Source organism: Amblyomma maculatum, chromosome 3 (genome assembly GCF_055883805.1).
Source record: "Amblyomma maculatum isolate TAMU_Amacu chromosome 3, ASM5588380v1, whole genome shotgun sequence".
Lineage (NCBI taxonomy): Eukaryota > Metazoa > Arthropoda > Arachnida > Ixodida > Ixodidae > Amblyomma > Amblyomma maculatum.
Window position 1 is genome coordinate 107,768,928 of NC_139346.1, and position 23,286 is coordinate 107,792,213.

Sequence of the window (23,286 nt, forward strand, 5' to 3'; positions counted from 1 at the left end):
TAGCGACAGACATTACTGACCTTTCCCTGACGCCTACCACCTCAACACTCGCCACCAGTACCAATTGCTTGTCCCCTTCTTCGCTGCGGGCCACTACGCCCTCGCGACTACGTATATAATAGTCCATGGTTGCTATTGTCACCTTTTGGTGACGAAGCCGTTGGCACCAATACAAGAGACTGCGATTTCACTGAAAGAAACTCCGTATTGAGCTGACCTTCGCCTGCAAAAGAACTAAGCAAATATGCGGCGGCGATAACAGCAAGAGTGCTCTGCGGTCATCGAACTACGAAAGCCCATTTAAATCGGCCATGGTCAATTTAAATCTGCGCAGAAACGTCTAGATAAACCGGGTAAGGGATTATGTAAATGCCTGGAATAATGCGGCAATAGTCCTGTTTGTCTGTGATAATTCAAGGCTAACCTCGGCGCATCTGGTGCTACAAAGAAGGAGATAAAGACACGTTTTCGGCGACACAGAGCATGGACAAATAAAGAGCACAAGGTCTTTCCGCACGCTAATTATTCACAGTGCTAAACGATGAAGACTGCACACCGGTGGGTGTTAAAAAAAATCAATATTTTAATGGTTCGTGGCACTAAGGTGCCCTAGAAGCAGAGGCAAAAAGACACACACCTGTTTAACATCGTGCTGCCGGGGAACGCAAATTTGTCGACGCCTGAGGTGCCCACAATGTTGTTGTCCCACATTTTATGTCTAGTGCCGGATCGGTTCCGCTTAAGCTTAAAGATCGTGTGGTCTGCGCTAGTTAAGCAGCTGTTTTTTTTTTCTCTCCTCAAAGTTCTCTTTTTCCTATTCGCTCCGACTAACACTCTAATTGAGGAGTACAGAACTTATTTATAGCTAATTATAAACTGCAGAGCTCCTCGTTCCAAATGGAGCTTCTCTCCTCGGCACCTGAATCCAGCTTTCCCTCCAGGAACTTTTTGAAGCGACCCTCTCCCTCGATGCCCCTCTCTCCAGGGTATTTGAAAACCCATATTCATCCTTTATTTTTTTTTTTTAATTTCTCTTACAAATGCCCCGGCTGCTTCGGTGAACCTGGCGATTGCATAAAGTGATAAAAAGTTATATTGTCCACCATAAATGGAGGCCCTTACTCCCCACCCCCTGCACGCAGGCCTAGGGGATGGGGGATGGAGCCTCCGCGACTAAAGGCTAACAAAAAGATTTTGTCTCTTCGCCGTATCGGCCTCCAGACGGACGGCTTGTTGCTGCCAAGCGGGGTCTTTGTTCCGCAGCAAGCTTTCTCAGCTCTCTTTGCTATTGATACGTTCCTCGACTCCAGGGGAGTCGACACATTCCCATATATTACGGTCTAGAGTACCCCTCTCCCACATGCCTTACAAAAACCATTTACATGTTCCTCTGGTAGGACGTGAAGGCCCATACTGGGTTATCAAAATTTCCAGCTTGCAGTCGCCGGCATGCGGTCGCCTTTCTATTATTTAGTATCTTGGCAGGCATTTGACGTGGCTCCGAACCGCGGCCTGTTCAGATTACATCCCTCCACTGGGCGGTGAGCTGTCTTGGAGCCCGTGTTTCTATCGTCCTTGCCGCCGTCCAGGTGTTGATCTTGCTGTTCCACCACCGCTTAGCGCCCTCGTTCTTAGGATACCTCGTCCATCGCCACTTGGTGGGACGCGCGGCACAAGCACTCACACAGAAAAAGCCCATATTTCATTTTGTCGTTACTGGCGCAAGCCACACCCCGTACAAAACCTGCACGCTCACCAAGATTTCTTCCACGGTAACCATCATCTTGGTGCCTGTTGTAGTCGCTACACCGGCACAAATTTCTAGTCATGACATCATCCTTCAATGTTAATCACTCTTAGAGTTCTTCCCGTGGCATATCCAGTTTGATTGCGCCTAAGTTACTCTCTAGGTATGCCCCCTGTTTCGTCAGTAGCCCCTTTCTGGATGGTTTACATAGGAACCGCACTCCAGTGACGAATTCCTTCTTTTGCCACACTCTTTTTACCCCCGGTGAGTACCCTCCGATTGGCTGCAATCGGTGGCATCCACATTCCGCTTATTCCAACTTCTACTACAACTACACAGATAAAAAAAAAACTGTTAAACGGCGCCTAACGGGTGTCAGTACAAAATGAACATAAAACTGGAGAACCTTAAGCTCCGACTTTAAAGGCAGTACGTGGCAGCTTTCGTAGCTCGCACCTGCAGGATACTTTTTCGGGCCATAGTTCACATATTTGCAGTTTGCTGCTCGCTTATCACTAATATGTTAATTTTGCAGCGTCAGCTGCATCTGTCAAGATTTAAGGGGGTCTTCGCGGACAACCAATAAGGCAAGAGAATATGACGGGCAGAACTCAGGAACCCACACTTGAGGAGAGTTTCAGCTCACAAGGTATACGTAGATGTGAATTTTCGGCGGCTGGCGCGGAGAACAGATGAAAAAGAACACAAAACAAATCCCTCTATGACCAAAACAGCGGTAAGGGCGGCAAGTTTTCCAATCCGGGCTTTGCTCGCGACCATCTCAGATTTCTTTTTAAAAAGTCGAGAGATATTGTGTTACAGTGACACACATTGTGCGAACCTGGTTTGTCGAAAAATGATTTTTCGGCCCGTTGCCGCCATCTTCCATCTGAAGCTTGCAAAGCCGTAGTCACACGAAAATTTTTCTAAAAATAAAATTTCTGTCGTGTAACCACCAAAATTGTTTCATTCACGCAAAATACATTCCACTTTCATACGCAATGATTTAAACTAACTCTTCATTGATATATGTGAAAATAAATCATAGAAGAATGTACAAGAAAAAAATTTCAAATGTTAATAACATATTTTTTTATATGGTAAATTCAACTATTTTTTGAAGTTTTTTTAAGCAAAAAGCCGATAAAAATACCACACAGATAACACAATGTTAGATGCCTATGCAAAAAAAAAACAACTAAATTAAAAAATTTAGTCGTTTGAGGCATATTCCGCTTTCAATCACCTAATCATGTGTTCTTAGTTAATAGATGAAAGATACTAACTTACGTACCATTCAGTGCCATGTATTTCGAAAAGTTTGATTAGGTTACTTTTTGTTTTAAGCGAGAAAATTATTGTTCAATTAGAGTCCTTGCAGGAAATCACGGTACAGATAGAGCACTCTATCACACTTTCCACTAGCTGCATATATATACCGAACCAGCACTGAACCGTTTAGTACAATGCTAGGACAGGACTGAACACTTCCAGCTTCGAAAACACAGGAATCTGCTAGAGTACACGGATACAAAAATAAATATGAAGAGGCAGTATGGCATAGGGATTAGGATACACCGCAAGGTAGGTAACAGGAGATGCATGAAGAGTGCTGCAGAGACCGTTCTTAGCCTGCAACTGGCGAAAAGGCTATGAAATGCAGCTGCCGCTGTCGGTCCTAGCTCCAGTAGACTTAATAGACTCAAGAGCACAGAGCTGGTGTTTTGCCGGGCAGCACGTTTCGCTTTCTGTTGTAAGATACTTCTTGGATATTTATTTTGGTCTCAGCATTTGGAGTAACTACTTATCTAAGATACGTCGCGTGTTCTTCTATGTACGCCATTTCCGTTCGTCAAGCAAATAATTGCGGCGATAGAGAAGACCGTCACAAATGGAGGAGTGGTGGGCTTGCCGGACGAGTGCCTTGGATTAATGACCGGGAGTGGGACTTGAAAATCCAAAAGTGCACTTATCCACGGGTCATTCCGCTGCTCGGTGGCCATGTCGACAGTAGCAACAGTCGACAAATAGTAAGCACAGACGTGGTCAGACGAGGAATGACTTGGCAATGACGAGCGGGAAAGAGTGCCCGCGTCCGTATGCTTCAGACGTGATCGATAAATGACATGAATGTCATACTCCTAGAGACGGAGAGCCCAGCGAGCAAGGCGGCCGGATGGGTCTTTAGAGAGGCCAGCCAGCACAAAGCGGGGTGATCGGTCACGACATAAAACGGCCGACCATACACAAAGGGACAAAGTTTTCCGATGGCCCAAATAATAGCCAGACATTCTCTTTCTGTTACAGAATAATTAGACTCTGCTTTCATCAATGTTCGGCTGGCGTATGCCACAACGTACTCGCTGAAACCAGGCTTACGTTGGGTAAGGACGGCACCTAGCCCAACATCACTCTCGTCAGTGTAAAACTCCGTAAGCGCAGTCGGATCAAAGTGGCGGAGAATGGGAGGCGAAACCAAAAGGCGGCGTAAAGTGTCGAAGGCTTTACCGCAAGGTGGAGTCCAGGCGGCAAGGTCGGAGCTGCCGACAAGGAGCCGGGTCAGAGAAGTGATGATAGAGACGAAGTTCAAGATGATACACCGGAAGTAGGAGCAGAGGCCGATAAAGCTATAAAGCTGCTTCAGTGAGGTTGGCTTCGGAAACGCTGCTATTTCGTCAAGTTTGGTAGTGTCGGGAAGAATGCCGTCCTTAGAAACTACGTGGCCTAAAATTGTGAGTTTTCGAGCGGCAAAGTTGCATTTCAAATTCGAATGAAGCCCTGTGTCGGCGAGGCACACGAGGACATGCTTCAGGCAGAGAAGGTGAGAAGAGAAGTCGGTAGAAAAAAACTACAATGTCTTCCAGATAACAAAGACAGGTCTGCCACTTGAGTCCACTAAGAACAGTATCCATCAGGCGCTCGAAAGTAGCCGGGGCATTGCAAAGGCCAAAGGGCATAACGTGGAACTCGTATAAGCCCTCCGGTGTTATAAAGGCAGTTTTCGAGCGGTCATCGGCAGCCATCGGCACCTGCCAGTAGCCAGAGCGCAAATCCAAAGAGGAGAAATATTCGGCTCCCTGTAAACAGTCCAAGGCGTCGTCGATTCGTGGCAGAGGATAGACGTCTTTGCACGTGATCTTATTTAGCCTACCGTAACAAACGCAAAACCGAACGAAATCATCTTTCTTAGTGACCGAAACAACCGGAGAAGCCCATGGGCTGTATGATGGCTGTATGACGCCCCGGCGAAGCATATGGTCCACGTTATCAGCAATGAATTGGCACTCAGAGGCTGACACGCGATAAGGACGCTGCCGCAAAGGTGCGTTTGTACCAGTGTCAATTATGCGCTTAACAACAGACGTGCGACCCAGAGCAGTGTGAGGAAGGTCGAAGGTAGAAGCGAAGCTCTGTAGGAAGGCAGTGAGTTGAGCGCATTGCGCGGGTGGAAGATCTGCGTCAATAGCTTGTTCAAAAATATCGGGTGGTGTCGAAGCGGTCGCTATATCGCAAGAGCTGATAACATTACCGTCGAATGAAGTAGGCGTAGCCGGAAGGGTATTTACAAGAGCGAGAACAAGTTCTTCAATACGACCCAGACACTCGCCGTGTAGCAGGACGGACGGGCACGAAAATGTGTTCGAGACGTACATTGTACTGACGCCATCTTTGAACTTGAGAACAGCAAATGGAAGCAGGAGGTAGGAATGGCATGAAGCGGCATCGGAAGGTGTGAAGAAGACAGTCGAAGTAGTAATGCTTTCACAGGAGAGTGGAACGAGGGCAGCAGAAAATGGAGGAATGTCTGTGTGACTTGCGACAAGGAGTTTTGCAGACCGGGTAGGGACGTTACGCAAGACGGTATCACAAAAAGAAAAAAAGGCAATTTTCGTGCGGGCGCCGTCAATAACGGCACGATGATTGATAAGGAAATCTTAACCCAGGGTGATGTCGTGTGAACAGTGAGGCAGTACAATAAACTCGATGCTGTATAAGATGCCTTCGATGAAAACAGGGGCCGTGCAAGGCGCTGAAGGATGAATGCGCTGTGATGAGGTGGTGAGAAGCGCAAAGTCGGACAGCGCGGTGGTCACCTTGCGAACACGACGGCAAAAAGCTTCAATGATGACGGATACGGCAGCGCCCGTGTCAAAAAGAGCGAGTATTGCGACGCTGTCGTCAAACCCTTGTATTACGTTAGCAGGAGAACAAGGAGGACTTGAATAGTTTGAACCAAGCGCAGTTTTTGCACCGGGAGGTGCGACTGTTAGTTTCCCTCAACAGCGCCGCGCGAGTGGTATAAGTTTGAGCGTCGCGAGATACAAAGTCGGAACCGGGTGGAATTCTCGGCGAGGGTTGGTCGGTATCGTACGAGTAGTTCCAGGGATCACACCAAGAAGGTGGAAGGCGTTGGCGGCAAAGGCGTGCAAAATGGCCCGGTAGCCCACAAGAGTAGCAGATTGGCCGGTTGTCCGCAGTACGCCAAGGGTCCGTTGGAACAGGGACATGGAATGCAGACCTCAGGCAAAGGATGGTTGGAAGGTGCGACCTGGTAGGAAACAGGCGCGGTTGGCATTAGCGGCCTGGCCGCAACTTGGGCGTACGTCAGTGGTGCCGTTACTTGCGCCTGCACAGAGCTGGACGGCGGCACAGGGCTGGGCGGGAGCACGGGGCTGAGCGGAAGGACATCAGCGATATGGTCTTAGACGACACGCCGTATGGTAGGGACCAAATATGGAGCCATGTCAGGAACAAGTTGGCCAGTATCTTGCAATTAATTCTGCGTGCTCACGCTGGCTGCATCGCTGGTAAAAGCATATGTTTCGTTATCTAGAGTTAAATCAGAAAATAATTGCTTGCACAACAATGTATAAATGTTACAACTGCTAAAGGTGACATGCTGGCCTAGTCAGGCAACGAGACCAAATATCGACAGCGGAGTGGTAAGCACTCGCCGTGGTTCTAGAAACTTTCATTTAGCAGAAATGGCAGCGGAGAAAATTGTTCAGTACTTATATATCATATCACGCTGTACTGACGGAGGCCAAACAACACAATTTGCGAACCCTGTGAAGCCGTGGAACGACCGCTCGCTGCTACCGTCATCATGCGAAAACAGCTGTAGCGCATAACCAAAATCGCCTGAGTGAAAACTTAGTGCTCTTGAACGAGAGCAAACAACCTACTTCACAAAAGTTTCTAGCTTTCAGAGTGCTATTCAACACTTACCATTGATAAAATACTCTAAATAAAGCCTTGTGTTCCATGTGCAGCTCGCCGTCGATGGTCAGCCAGCGGATCGCAACGGCCAACTAGTTTTCGCCGCTCACAGCTCCACGGCACTCGAAACATCTCGTATCACATTCTAGTCGAGTTGTCGTAGTTGGAAGCCGAGCACAACACCACATTCCTAGAAAATTGAGTGCAAATATCAAGAGAATGAAGGTTAAAACCGCACGCCTGCAAGCAATGCCAGCAGAAACCAAACCACAAAAACCAGCCGGAAGTCAAAATTCCCATGACAAATCCTCGCCGTGACGCAATGTCCGCCAAAACTTGAAACGTGGAAACCACCTATAGACCGATCCCACCGACCGATCTGAGCATGCGCCGGTTTTCCGGAAGTTGCACTACCACCAAGTTTGTTGTAGTCGGCTGTTGGCTGGTAGCGCGCGCACATGCGACTGCACTATTGCAATCTCCGCTCAACAGGAACTCAACGCACATCAACCATACCTCACTGCCGAGAAAAAGTTGTCATAATTTCACAAATTTACAGTGACTGTTACATGCACATGAAGCGTTCCAAGGGTGTTAAATTTGTTTTTTTAACCAGTAACCTCGTTCGGTTGTAAGAGCTTGTTGGAAATAATCGAGGGCTGCGTACTAAAAATTGTGTAATGGTCCTTTGTAGTCCTGGTTATGAATGGGTGACTGGTGTGTGATAGGCGATTGCGAAGGAAAACTGATTGTAATTGAATTTAAAAAATTAAAAATGGATGAATTTTATCCAATTACTCCATTTTTATATTTTTATTTCTTTAAATGAAAGGGGATTCAACGGTGTCAAAATGCTCGGAACGAAAAGCCGATGCATGAGGATGCTAATAGAAAAAAGATAGAATACAATTGATCAATTATTTAGTTGAACTAATCGAAAAATGGGATATTGCAAAAAAGGGTTTCAATGGTGGCAAAATGTTCACAGTTAAAAACCAATGCTTGATGATCTAATAAAAAAAATAAAGCGTGTTTAATAACATAACTGAAATAACAAAAAAAAAAAAAACAAATAAATAAGAAATCGGGGTTCAAAGGTGCAAATATACATACAACGAAATGTCAGTGTTTGATATACTAATCAATAAAATTTAGACGATGAAACTGAGCAATCATTTATTCGAAATAAAGGAAAAACTGAAAAATTATGAAGAGGGGTTAAATACACGCCATAAAAGAAAAATATTTGAGGAAAATTAAAAATTAAACTGTATTAGTGATCGACTGAAAATTTCAATAATTGTATAAAATGAGAAAGTGCATTTATCTTAGTCAAATTAATTTTGACACCTTTGAACTGCAATTTCTAATAACACAAGATTATCAAATATTTCAAATAATTATTTTATCAATTACAAACACTAAACTTTCTTATTTAGCACCATCTAGCATTAATTTTTCATCCCTGGCATTTTGACAACTTTGAACTCCCTTTTTAGGATTGTTACTTATTTCAATTCTTTCAGTTATTTACCCAATTACGCACTTTAAAAATTCTTAATTAGTATCATCACGCGTTGGCTTTCCATTCCGAGAATTTTGGCACCTTTCAACCCCCTGTTTTTAATTCTAAATTTCTGAAATAGTTCAATCAATTAATTGATCAATTACACACTCTAAAGTTTCTTTCTTACAATCATCAAGAATTGGCTTTTTGGTCTCAGAATTTTAGCACCTTCGAACCCTGTTTTTGTTTCCAGTTTTTCACTTTTGAATTGTTAAAAAATTATTTAAACAATACACACAAAATTGTCTTAATTCGCATGATCAAGCATTGGCTCTTCATTGTTACAATTTTGACATCTTTAAAGTCTCATTTTTCAAAATTTAAATTTCTTTTGTATTTATTACGTATTCTAAATTCTATTAAACAGCACCATCTACACTGGATTTTCATTCTGATAATAGGACACATAAGTTTTCATTTTTCAAATTATTTCAACTATTTAAGTAGGAAATTACACAAAGTTTTCAAAGTTAGCATCATCAAATTGGCTTTTATTCTGAGCGTTTTGAGACTATTGAACCACCGATTTTACATTTTCTTATTTCCTTATTTAATCGATTGATTACACTGATTCCATTAGCTCGTCGTCGCCTATCAAACACCAATCAATTATCAGTAGAAGGACAAATTACCATGACACATCTTTTATGCAGGCCTTCTTATTTTCCACATGCGATGGCGACAACTATTGCTTATACTACTGCAACAACGCCGATGGCTTTTCGGCCGAGCAAGCTGTATAAGTTATTGCCTAAATACATAAAACTAAAAAAATATATGTGCCATGGGCTGTTATAGTGCCCAGGAACGAGACAGGCGAATTTTCCTAATGCACGCCGGCATACACACGAGCTAAAAATTGTTTGGAAACACGGCGCGCTGGCTCTCCGGGCGGCTATAGTATAGCTATAGCGGCCAGTTGACACGTACCAGCATGCAACGCGACAGCAGTGGCGTCGTGAAACTGGCCGGTGGGATCGCTGCCGGTCTCGAGGGAGAGATCGCGCTCTTGCCTACGGCCTTCTCAATCGCCGCGGAAGCAATGCGAACTTTTCTTTGAATAAAACCTGTTTTCTTTTGAATAAAACCCCAGTAGTCTGTTCAGCGCAACGTGTATTTTTCAGGCGAACATCGGGAAAGAGTATTCATCAGTGTGCGCCAGAGACCAAAATCTGGCCACTTGCCGAGTACCTTGAAGTAGAAATGAAGTAGAAATGAGTACCTTGAAGTAGAAATGAGTACCTTGAAGCGAAATTCACCTCTCTAGTACCTCAAGTAGAGTCGGGGTAGAGAAACCGGGCTGGGGGGACGGAGAACCTCAAAAGTGGCTTCATTAAGGGAACTTGTGTCAGACGCCGGAAGCCCGGCAAACGCCTTGTGGTGGTGGAATGATCTTGTGGCCGAGGGCCGCACATTCGCAAGAGAGAGTGCTCGCCTTCTACGGAGGCCCGGAAGGGAGCTCGAATGTAATTAATTGTCTATCAGTCAAAATCCTACGCTGCCCACATTCCCTTCCAAATTCAAATAACCCTATCCTCATTCCTACTTCCCCTTCCCCAACAACCTATGCTTTCCGCTACGTTTCAGGGGAGATACGTGGGGTATCCCCGGGCCTGCTCCCTAGGCTGTGGGTCGCTGAGTAGAATTCCAACCTTTCATTTATTACCTCCCAATCAAAAACTTTGTTCGGATGGACCTGTTCATTTACATCGCCGATTCTGGAACTTTTTATACCCGCGATACATTAGCGGGGCGGGAGGAGTCTGTCTTTGGACTCCATCTTACCCAATGTATTCCTATCTGCCCGTGTTTCTAGCGCTGTTTTAACGTAAGGCCCAACTAACTTGCCCAAAAATACACTTTGCTCGAGCTTTTCTCTTTGAGTTACGCTCTCCGTCGCCGCAAGGGGCGCGACCTCAGCGGTGGCAGCTGGCTTTTGCTTGGTTTCGTGCTGTCGCCTGCGGGTTTCTTGGGGAGTGCAGCCCCAAAATGAAAGAACACAGAAGATGCTGCAGCGGCATGTCGTCAGCGTACTACACACGTGAACGGAGTCTTTATATAAAAAACACTGGCGCTCAGGAAATGTTCGACGAGAATATGACCTGCACTGCGGCATAGCAGCAACGTTTGTTGATTTTTATCCGAATTTTTTCGCAAGCCTGTACAAAAATAGGAAAAACAAAATTGAAGTAACAGTGATTACATCGAAGTTCTTTCAGGACTAACATGACAGCAACTCGTCTGCAACGGCAAGGGCGTCTTTCAGCCCTAAATTCGAAACCATCCAGGTAGCACCGAAGATTAAAATAATTTTCTAAAAATGTATGGTAAGTTCCATAATGCTTGCGTGACAAAGTATTAGTGCAACAGTCAAAGTAAACGCTGTAAGGTCGAGCTTTCAGTGTTATTATATAAATGAGAAAATCTGTTGTATTATAAACAATATTTTATTTTCAAATAAACTTTGGTTTAATGAAATCTTTACTTATTATAAAAACTATCAAAACAATGGTTTATATTCACGACACCACTTGTCCTGGAAGCGGTAAAAAGAGGCCAAAAATGACACAGGTGATACTCGATTGCTGTGGCTAACAAATGAGTTCGCCTGCTATATTGAAATCATCCAAGAAACTTCTAAAGCGTTCAAGAAGTGCACTTTCACTGAAGAAACATTTCAAGCACTGCTGTTCGCCACGAAGTCTACTGTAAAAGCGGTAGAATACCTCCGCTGGAGAGGCTCCGTCCTCAACAGGAAACTAAATAGCGACCCCATTGCGGCTCTCTTCGGGAAGGTAAGGCTAATGTGCAGAGGGAACGACATGCTAGACGTGAGGGCCGTAACTGCGGCACTTGGCCACATTGTCAAAAGAGACGCTTCATCTAGGAGTAAAATCAAGGCACCTTGCGTCGATGCCGAAGAAATCATTTCTGCTCTGCTGAAATCAGTAACCGAGGAACTGAAGGAAGTGATGGCATCTCCTGTCATCCCATTAGCCACTATCATATATTCCTGTTTAGCTTACGTCACAGGATACATTATTAAGTTAAGCGCTGATTCGTGTGTGACGCTTGCGCTATCCTTCTTGAAACTAGCGAAAGAAGCAGCCCCATGTTCTCTTGTACGAGCACAAGATTCTAGCGGACTGTTTTATCCGAAGCCAGAGTTTGTTGACCTATTGGAAAAAGTTTTTCTTTTTTCGAAAAAGCCGTCGTGCATCTACCACGCACAAATCCTCTCGATGCACATCAAAACCAGCACTTCAGAATTCACCATTGCTGAGTTGCCCGGAAGGAATTGACAACAGCCATGGTATAAATAAGGTCGGCTTCTTTGATACCTGAAAAATTTATCCGAATCCTTCTTGTAAATTATGCCAAGAAAATGACAGACAGAAACGAGAGGCTAGATCCTTAAGTGCACAAACCGTCCAGGAAGATTTTGAGACGGTGAATTTTATAGCCGCAGGTCGCGTTTTGATGAATTGATGAATATGTTACAATGTGTAACTTGAAGGACATTTTTTTATTGTTTCCCGCTCCTTGCAATTATGCATAATTGTTTATGTCAATTTCCTTGATTAAGAATTGTTCATCCTAAACCGACTGCGTCTGTCATGCATCTGCGTCAGCCGCGAGAGAACATCAATTGTTAAGAAAAACAGCGCGAACAGCGTGAACAGGAAGACACAAGAGAAGATAAAAGGAATCTACCGGACAAGCGCTGACTCAAAAATCTCAGCCTCAGTCCAACAATGTATCTTGGTGAGACAACATATAAACCTTCGGTCTTTCAACCGACTGATTTGTTTTGAACGAAGCTAGAACAACCCACTCCACTAGACAACTGAAAATTTAAATGTATGAGCAAATTTTTGTTCCTTACTCGGAATTTCAGACGCGCCATGAATTTTCGCTGATGCCTCTCTTGCTCTAAAAGAAAACGGCAGCTGTTGACAGAATCTCTACCCATCAGTTTGCCACGCACTCGCGTTAGGTCGCGCTACACCTGCTTACAACTTTAAAATGCACACTGCATAGCCTGGTACATTTATTTTTGTACAAAATTTAGGAGCAAAAAGTGTTCAGTTAAGTGTACCCGAAGCTTCATTCGATCGTGCTCGGCCGTACGGACGAGGGCGCACGCGCGCGTGGGCGGAATATTGACTGTGTTTTATTCCTCATAAGCAGTAAATCTTAGACACTGATTACGACGTCTTTGTGTAAATATGAGGAGTGAAATGTCTGGACCTGCCGGTTGCAATTGATGCGGGCGGAGCGAAGAGCGAGAGCTCGTTTCCCTTGCTCGCGAACGGCGGTAGCAGAAGCGTAGCAGTGGGGCGGTGGCGACACCACCGAGGCGCGGCAGGAGGTAGAAACAGACCCCATTGGTGAGGTCGTAAGAGAAGAGAAGCACGCTCTCCCTCGAGACCGGCCTTGGTGGAACAGGTCTATATCGTCGCTTCTGTGGCGCAATGGATTAACAGTTCTTGACTAAGCACTAAACATGTGTTCGAATCCTGTGAGTGCATTTCATTAATATTTTTTTAATCACGACATTCAAATAAATTATGAAGATCTTTCCTGGGATGTACTCTTTTTTCGGTTACATAATGCGATGTTTCTGATTCTTAGTAGCCTGAAAACAAGTCGTGAATGCTGCCAGCTGCGGCAACGATTACACGATGCGATCTTTAGACTATTCAATTCCTGCCTTCAGTGAGTGTATGTTACTTTTAGGTCGCGTTCAGAGACAGCTCTCAGCAACAATCGCAACTTAACACGCTGAGAGACAACCAATGAGAAAAAAGAAGTCGCGGAACCCTACCGTTTAGAAAACGCAATTACGACGCGCCGATATCCAAACTTATTCAACGTACCAAAGATGGCGCGACAGACGCAACCGATGTATTAGGCTCAGTACTGTAAGTAATTGTAATTTAGAAAACTATTTTCTTAATAGTGCATTTCTGGTTGCGTACTGTGCTGTATGGTCGAATAAAGCGTAAGGTTGTCTTTTATATTTTAGTGACGTACTCGGCACTTTCGTTGTTGGATTTTTCTGGAAACGGCAATAGGCTTCCCTTAGTCTTGGCTGCATAGCCAGTAGAACTCCGGAAGTATAGTCGGCCTGATGCGACAACGCTGAGCGTGAGCATAAAAGAAGTGCCATAAAGCCTGAAAAAATGCGAGTTGCCGCTGTGTGAATTCCATCTGTAACAATATGTGATCTTGCACGTATTGTGATATCTTACGACTGCATGTTAATGAGCGTTCTTTGGGTGCTACAAGGGAGGATTAATGATTGCTGAATAAGTGAGTAGCAAAGTGAATGCCTGTAAATGGTTATCAGTGATGCGAGGTTGGAACTTGGAGGGAATAACGCTTTCACGTCTGCCATTGTTTTAATAATTTCTATGACTATTACCGCGCTAGCGAAGAGGAAAAAGACCTCTGGTGGAGAAGCAAGCGGCGTGGGCACGTCCGTTTGGAGTTGATCGCCATTTTGGCTTAGTGTCTTTGTTAGCAATAAAGGTGATTACCTGGTAAACGTCCTTAACATCAGTCTTCGGCTACACATGGTGGTCTATCTTGAACGTAATCAAAGACGGAGCTCAAGTGTGCTGCCAGTTTCTTTTTTTTTTTTTTCAGTTATCCTGAGCCTCAAAATGAGCTCAGGCTTGAGGCGAATCGCAAGCTGTTTGAAGTTCTGCTGTGCAGTAAACATGAGGAAACGTTCCATCTTCCACATTGCTCTTATTCTGAAACAACTGTGCCAGTTCCTATGTCGGAAAACCATGAAAAGAAAGTATGGGCGCGTAAAAGAGTTCGGGCAGGCCTAAGAGTTCAAAGCCGAGGCCGCTTGCGTGACATATCACGGGGGTTACAGATCTTACACAATTTTTTATGATCAATGTTTGCAACGTTCTTAATGCGTAAATGGTCAGCTAGTCCGCTATTGCTAAAATTATTAGGCCGCTCTTAAATATCTCTCCAATGTTATTTCTTTCCAGAACATTACACTTGATGCAGCAAACGCCATGCAAGAAGGAGTACCCTACTGGTGTCCCGTGGGCATCTGTGTAACAGGTTATTGCTACAGAACAGGACTGAAACTTCCTTGTTGGACATAGTTTTATTTCTTTGTTGGCGTTTGCTTGGAGACATTGGTGTTGCGAATTTCGCGACTACCATCATTCGAGAGCGTGAATAAAAGAGCCGCATTTCACATCGGAACTAAATTTAGCAAATTGCTTAAATGACGAATGTATGCTTTTTACTCATTTAGGTGTCAGAAACCGGCATACGAATTACGCGCGAAGGCATTCGGGAGCGCTTGTAACTTCAAGATTCTTCCGCAAAATGCGTTTCGCGGAGATGACGAACTTGTATGCTTAACATTGGGGCCGATAAGAGAGTACCAGGGCGTAAAGTACCCATGTTCCTGCCTCAGGGCCGCGATGGCGTCCATGCCAAATATTGCCGACTTGCCTATGTGCATAACGATGGACTAAATGATTCACGTAAATGGTATGACGAAGATAGCTTGAAGACGTTTTGAAGATAGCTGATGCAGGGGAGTGATGGATGGTCCGGAAAACCATGTGCAGGCTGATGTCAGATGACGGAAAGATAATCGGCCTTACGTTGCCGAAATTCTTGCAGTGTGAACAGATATCGAGAGTTTACCTCGCAGTTGAGGGAACGATTACATGCTAAGCTGGGTTGTGGTATCGACTGTAAAATTGAAAAATTGTCGAAAGAGCCGGGTAAAGCAGCCGGGATCTGATTGCGCGGCTCGGGGAAACAGAACGGCCTTTTCAGCTAAGGTTTAAGCTGTAAGGGTCGCAAAGGGCGGAGAAGCAGTCGTGGTGGTCGCTGCATGCAGGATAAACCGTAGGACGGTGCACGCGGGGACCGGCTTTTTTCTTCACTATCCTAAGCGCTGGTCGCATTCACGGAAAAGAAGGTAAGCAGGTAAGAAGGTAAAATATGAATAGTGTGTTTTGGCTAAGTAGATTGATGCCATCACTGCATATAGAAACTTACTTTTTTTGGCGCCTTTTATTTGTTTGTGGTTTAGATTGTTCGGAGAGCATTTTACCTTTAAAAGCACAGTATAACTATGAACAAAAAGTGCTGCCAAGAGCCACGTCTTGAATATTTCACAATCGACGTGAGCGTGCAGTAAAAAGCTGGAGTTGAGTAAATGTAAGTACGCAGGGAAACAGCTATTCTATGTTCTTTAGAAGTCTCATCATGCAGGGCCCGTCAGAGCTAAATTTTAATCGGCAACACGGTTTTAACGCTGCAGCATTTCTCAGCTCATGGTTGACTCAGACAGAGCCTGTTGGCAGCCCGGGTCGGCAAGTGTCCGCACGAACTGTCATCAATGGTATGGACAATTTACGCAAAAGTTGATTAATGATATATGTACGTAGTACGAATAATGATTACGTGAGTGAAAATTTTTAAGAAACAATAATTGAACCAATTATCTCTGGAAGGGATTTGTGGGCAGAGAGTGCACGCAGGAACTGTTATCAGATGGTGCCCGCACGAATAACAACGTAATATTACCAAAGTTGGACCCTAGTATGATTCGAATATGGCTGCTTCGACGGGGACCTCGAAATTGGTATCTCTCCTCCACCTTGCTGAAATAAAATTTGTTCCGCTGGATCTTCAAAAGGTGACCTCGTTAGAACTGCGCGGAAATTGATGTCTAAGCTAAGTCGAGTATGGCCGATTCAGTGGTGACCTTCATATTTGGATAGGCCATCCACAGAGTTTAAAAATTTGACTTTGCCAGAATTTAACTCATATTAATGTATAAAGTATTTCCGGTATGACCAATTCAGTCATCATCATCATCAGCCTGAATATACCCACTGCAGGGCGAAAACCTCTGCCATATTCCTAGAATTAACCCGGTACTGTGCTAGCTGCATCCACTTGACCCCTGCGAACGTCTTTGCTCCGTCCGCCCACGTAACTTTCTGCTGCCCCAAGCAACGCCTTCCCTTTCTTGGAATCCGATTAGTTACTCTTGGAGACCGTCGGTTATCCTCTCTTTGCACATGTCCTGCCCATGCCGATTTCTTTTTCTTGATTTCCGTTAGAACGTCATTAACTCCAGTTATTTTTCTGACCCAGCCTGCAAGCTTCCCGTCTTTTAAGGTTACATCCACCATGCTTCGTTGCATAGACCTCTGCGTTGTCCTCAATTTAAAAAGAACCATTTTTGTTAACTTCCACGTTTCAGCTTTCTAGTTGAATACAGGTAATATGCAAACTTTCTAAATTTTTTTGACTGATACTGGTAAGCTGGTAGTCATAATCTGCGAGAATTTGTCCAATGCGCTCCATCCCAATCTTATTCTCCTAGTTATCTCCCTTTCCTGGTCCGGATCTGGAGTTACTACCTGTCCTAAGTAGACATGTTCCCCTACCACTTCCAGTGCTTCGCTACTTATTGTAAGCTGCGTTCCTTCCCGAGGCTGTTCAAGATTATTTTAGTCTTCAGGTGAATGATTTTCAAGCCTACCTTTCTGCTATTCCTGTTAGGTCATCAATCATTCTTTGCTGTTCTTCCCCTGGGTTATCTAGCAAGGCAATGTTATCAGCGAATTGAAGATTACTGATGTACTCTCTGCCTACCCTTATCCTTAACTGTCCGCATTCCAAATCTCTCATTACTTCTAAGGAAGTTATGAATTGTTCTATGGAGGTCGTGTCTTCTTGTCAAACACATTGTTAAATGGCTGCTGTGCAGCCACTGTAGATATCTTCCAGTACTTTCACGTGCGGCTCGTCTACACCCTGATTTCGCAATGCCTGCATCACCGCCGAGTTTTGTACTGAGTCAAATGCTTTTTCGTAATCAATGAATGCTATTGTGAGCCTTCCACGGATCTTCTTTCATTTGTACATACCATAATCTTCTTCTTTCTTTTGTACATACCATCGTCATCGTCCCGCGGCGCCGGCTCCAGCACGCGCCTGGGTTCTCCATCAGATTAAAACGCTGACACGGCGTACCTTGCCTTGCCGTCACGACTTTGGCGTCTCGACCTGGCCTTCTTTCACACGTGGTAGAGGTGAAATTTGATCCCCTTACTGCCTTGTGCCCTGCCTTTCGCTGGAGCTACGTTCCGGTCGCCGTTTGGCAACAACCACCATCGTTATGTCAACCGAGAGCAGTCCCGACCCAGCCGGACCCTCTACCTCGGCTACACCGCCGCCTCCCATTGTGCCCACTGTGCCCACACGACAACGCGACCCGCCGCTGTTCGCCGGTCGTCGCGACGAGGACGTGGATGACTGGCTTGACACTTATGAACGCTGCAGTGCCTACAACCGGTGGGATGGCGCTTTAAAATTCCTCAACGTTTCCTTCTACCTAATTGAGGTCGCCAGGAATTGGTTTATCAACCGCGAGCCCCACACCACTAACTGGCCCACCTTCAAACAGCAGTTCCGCCAATACTTCGCCGACCCCGCAGTTCGGACTGAGATCGCGAGGAACAAGCTCGCTTCCCGTCGTCAAGGTCCCGATGAGTCGTATGCCTCTTACATAGAGGCCATACTTGCACTTTGCCGGCGTATTAGCCCCACCATGCCTGAACCTGAACGCGTGCACCATGTCATGAAAGGAATCAATTCTGTGGCTTATAACACCCTACTTGCCCAGAATCCATCAAGTGTTGATTCCATTATTACGACCTGTCAACGACTCGAACAGCTGCATCCTCCAGATTGCAGCCCGACTTCTCTACTGGCCCCCCCTCTACTGACTTCGATCTACGAACCCTAATTCGAGCGATAATCCGCGAAGAGCTCCAAGCCTTGAGCCCTTTCTGCCGGCACGGGTGTGATCACTCTTTTTCTAATGACGCCAGCCTCCGCACCATCATTAAAGAAGAATTGGCAACTATCACCTACCCTGTCGCACCTGACCCTCCTGCACCTCGTACAGCGCCGACTTATGCTCACGTTGCTGCATCCCCTCCTCCTTTTGTCCCCCCCCCCCCCACGACAAGCCCCGCCCTACAACCACATCAACGCCGTGACGACGGCTCAGCCGACGCCGCCCTATTACGCACCTTGGCGCCCCTCTCGCCCAGTGTGCTACTACTGTGGAATCAGAGGACATATTTCCCGCTTCTGTCGTCGACGCATTCAGAACGAGCGGCGTGCTTGCGACGCCTTCGAAAGTGACGTACCCGCATATTATCAGCGACGATCTATTCACAGCCCACCTCGTCGATCCTCTCCACCACCGGTATCCTCGTCTGAACCAAGTGGCGCCCATGTTTCCCGACGCCGGTCCCTTTCCCCATACCGCCGGTCTGTTTCTCCACTTCGACCAGCAACAACTGTTCCTGTCCGTCATTCGGAAAACTAAGCGATGCAGTTTCCGGAAGTGAAACTGCACTCTGCGAACTTACCAAAAGTCCTCCTCATCTCCCGCACAATATGATTTCCGTTTTAGCTGAAGGATTACCGGTCGAAGCTTTGATTGACACAGGGGCTGCAATTTCTGTTATTCGCGCTGATTTATGCCACCGTTTGCGGAAAGTAACGACACCATATGATGGACCTGAACTTCGTGGAGCAAATGACGTCCCTCTACATCCTTCAGCAAAGTGTACAGTTCGAATTGTTATAGACGGCGTCCGCCACCATGTGCAGTTTGCTGTGCTTTCACCGTGTGCGCATCAGATGACTTTTGGTTGGGATTTTTTGTCGACCGCGTCAGCGTTAATTTCTTGTGGCGACCGTGTCATTCATATGACAGACAGTGATTTTTCATTTGACATGTCTGAAGGACGTCATTTCCTCATTGCCGCAGTTGACACTGTATTGCCTCCACAGTGCGAAAAACTTGTTACCGTTGTTTCGGAACGCATCGCTGACGGGGATGTACTTATCGCACCATCTCATCGTCATCTTGCACGTGGAATCGCCTTCCCATCAAGTCTTGTACGATTCCGCAGCGGCTCAGCGATAGTAGCTGCCACGAACGCATCCCGTGAATCCATCGTCCTGACTGAAGGAACTTCCCTGCCATGCATAGTGGATGCTCACCCTAAGTCCATTATGGTGCTCACCACCCCGCTACCTCAGCAACGTGATTCATCGCACGTCTCTCTTCCGATGCTGTCGAAGACAATCAGTCCGGACCTCACGCCGCACCAACGCAAAGAATTGCTGAAATTGCTTCAAGCAAATCAAGCCATTTTTGATGCCACTTCCCCTCCACTGGAACGGACTAGTGTTGCACACCACCGCATCATTACTGAAGGTAACTCGATCGTACGCCGACGACCTTATCGGGTTTCTCTCTCGGAACGAAAAGTAATCGAAGAAAATGTGAATGACATGCTCCGTCGCGATATTATTCGTCCATCAACAAGCCCATGGTCTTCCCCAGTAGTATTAGTTAAAAAAAAGGACGGATCCGTACGATTTTGTGTTGATTATCGCGCACTAAACAAAATTACCCGTAAAGATGTCTACCCGATGCCGCGAATAGATGACGCCCTTGACTCTCTCCAAGGCGCCGAATATTTCTCGACCTTGGATCTCCGCTCAGGTTATTGGCAGATACCATTGTATGAGGGCGACACAGAGAAAACCGCTTTCGCAACTCCCGATGGACTTTACGAGTTTAATGTTATGCCCTTTGGCCTGTGTAACGCACCAGCGACATTTGAAAGAATGATTGATACGGTACTTCGTGGCCTAAAATGGAGAACCTGTTTATGTTACTTGGACGACATTGTTATCTTTTCGGCAACTTTTAACGACCATCTCACGCGCCTGAATGAAGTCCTGACGTGTCTTTCTTCAGCGGGCCTTCAGCTCAACACCAAGAAGTGCCACTTGGCACAAAAGGAAATTAAAATATTGGGACATCTGGTTAGCAGTGACGGCATTCGTCCAGACCCAAATAAAATCAGCGCGGTCTTGAACTTTCCTCGTCCGCAACGGACTGCAGATTTGCGCAGTTTCCTCGGCCTGGCGTCATATTTCCGGCGTTACATAAGGCATTTTGCAACTATTGCTGCGCCACTTCATGAACTACTTAAAGCGCGCAGCTCTTTCGTGTGGACTGAACAGTGCAACACTGCTTTTACCGACCTAAAGCACGCCCTCACATCAGATCCCGTTCTTGGCCACTTCAGCGACAGCACTCCTACCATCCTGCACACTGATGCCAGTGGTCACGGTCTTGGCGCTGTCCTTCTGCAGCGCGATGCAGCTTCGCGTGAGAAAGTCATTGCCTTCGCCAGTCGGACCTTGACTCCAGCTGAGAAAAACTACACCATTACCGAGCAGGAATGTCTTGCAGTCGTCTGAGCTGTTCAAAAGTTTCGCCCCTACCTCTATGGTCGGCACTTCACAGTTGTGACCGATCACCATGCTCTTTGCTGGTTGTCTTAACTGAAAAATTTAACAGGCCGACTTGGCCGCTGGATTCTACGCCTGCAAGAATATAATTTCGACGTCGTTTATAAATCGGGTCGCCAACACCAAGACGCCGACGCTCTTTCTCGCTGCCCATTTACGGAATCAGCCTGCTGTTTTTCTTCGAAACGAATTTCCACCTCTGACCATAGCCGAACATCTCTTCCCCCGACGCATATCACAAGTTTCTTTTGACGATTCTGAGCACAAACACGCACTCCGCTCGCAGCAATTCGCTGATGCCTACTGTCGGCCCATCATCGACCGCCTTAACGGCGCTTCGAACCCGCCCAATGCTAGGCTTCGCCGACAGCTTCGCAATTTCAAACTCGAAGATGGCATACTACGACGCTACGTGTATTGCCCTGATGGAACTCGTTGGCTCCCTGTCGTGCCGCGTGCGCTTCGCCCACGTATACTGGCGGCTTTCCACGATGACGCTACTGCAGGTCACCTTGGTTTTGACAAAACATATGACCGCGTGAAAAGACGATTCTTTTGGCTTGGCTTATCTTCTACCGTAGCTAAATACGTCGCTTCCTGCCATCTGTGCCAACGCCGCAAGCGGCCGACTTATTCGCCCGCTGGCCTCCTACATCCTCTTCCATGTCCCGCCACGCCATTCGACGTAGTCGGTATCGACTTATATGGTCCCCTACCTCTCTCCGATGGGGGTAACCATTGGATTATAACAGCCGTTGACCACCTTATACGCTACGCTGAAACAGCCCCTGTACCGACTGGTTCTGCCGAAGAGGTAGCTAATTTTTTTTTGCGATCAATTGTCCTGCGTCATGGCGCTCCTCGGGTGCTTCTAAGTGACCGCGGGACGGCCTTCTTATCAACAGTCGTTGCCGAAGTTCTTCATGCGTCATCCACTCTTCATAAGACAACCTCAAGCTACCATCCCCAGACTAACGGTCTTACTGAGCGATTTCATCGCACTCTATCCGATATGATATCCATGTACATCACACCGGATCACCGAAATTGGGACACTATTCTACCATTCGTCACATTCGCCTACAATACAGCAGTACAGCGGACTACCGGTTACTCTCCGTTTTTCCTCGTTTTTGGCCGTCCTCCCACTACAATGCTCGACACTTTTTTCTTCTCTACGCCCGACTTCTCCTCATCAGTACCAGCCCAGTTCTTATCCCGTGTGGCCAGATGCCGTCATCTTGCCCGCCTCAACACAGAAGCGCGCCAGGAAGACCGCAAGAGTCGCTACGATTCTACGCATCGTGCGGTCTCTTTTCGTCCCGGTGACGAAGTCCTGCTTTACACACCACTGCGCGCCCCGGGCCTTAGTGATAAATTTCAGCGTCGCTATCTTGGTCCCTACAAGATCATAAACCAAACTTCCCCCGTGAACTACCAAGTCACACCTGTTGATCCCCCAGCCGATCGACGCTATCGTGGAACTGAAATTGTTCATGTCTCCCGCTTGAAGCTGTCTGTGCGCCGCGGTGCATCGGTTGGTTAGGAGCGGCCAGGCTGGCCGCTTCCGACCCCCCGGGATGATTGTGTGAGCCTTCCACGGATCTTCTTTCATTTGTACATACCATAATCTTCTTCTTTCTTTTGTACATACCATCGTCATCGTCCCGCGGCGCCGGCTCCAGCACGCGCCTGGGTTCTCCATCAGATTAAAACGCTGACACGGCGTACCTTGCCTTGCCGTCACGACTTTGGCGTCTCGACCTAGCCTTCTTTCACACTATGTATAAGGGCTGGTTATACTCCGAGCGTTTTCTATCACCTGGTTGATGGAATGGATATGATCGATAGTAGTACCGTTTCTTAAACCCTGCTTGATCGTCTGCTTGATTGCAGTCTAAGGTTGTTCTGATTCGATTAGCGATTACCTTAGTAAATACCTTATACGTACCGGGCAGGCACAGACATACACGGCGATATAGGGAACCTGCACTGGCTAGGCGAAGCTGAATTTTTGCGCAGCGCGCCTAAAATATTAACGCTGCAGAATCAAATACTGAGCGAAAGCATTAGCTGCGGTTGATCAAGCGTTCTTCTCTTTTTCTTCTTCCTCAGCCCACATATAAAGCCCCGCTTTAACCAAGCCGTATGAACGTGCCTTAGTGGCCTATAGGGGTAACGTGAATACCTGTGTCCTAGCACGCTGATTCTGACATAAACGCCCCATGTGAAACGAGAGACCCAAGTTGGCAGCTGCTGCCAACTGAGCCGCGGCTCCGACTGCGCCACGCCGACCGCTTGAGTTAGGAGCCCATGTCTCGCTTTTGTGTCACGT

At 46.4% G+C, this 23,286-nt stretch overlaps 1 protein-coding gene across 1 annotated transcript in view; it reads left to right on the top strand.

The window, feature by feature from the left end:
• LOC146195509 (uncharacterized) overlaps positions 1-14,764 on the top strand; it is a 31,846-nt gene extending 17,082 nt beyond the window's left edge. The window contains exon 7 of the mRNA XM_084596823.1: positions 14,549-14,764. Coding sequence (XP_084452949.1) covers positions 14,549-14,668 — 120 coding nt within the window. The 3' untranslated portion in view covers positions 14,669-14,764. The remainder of the gene's footprint in view (positions 1-14,548) is intronic.
• Positions 14,765-23,286: the final 8,522 nt, after the last annotated feature.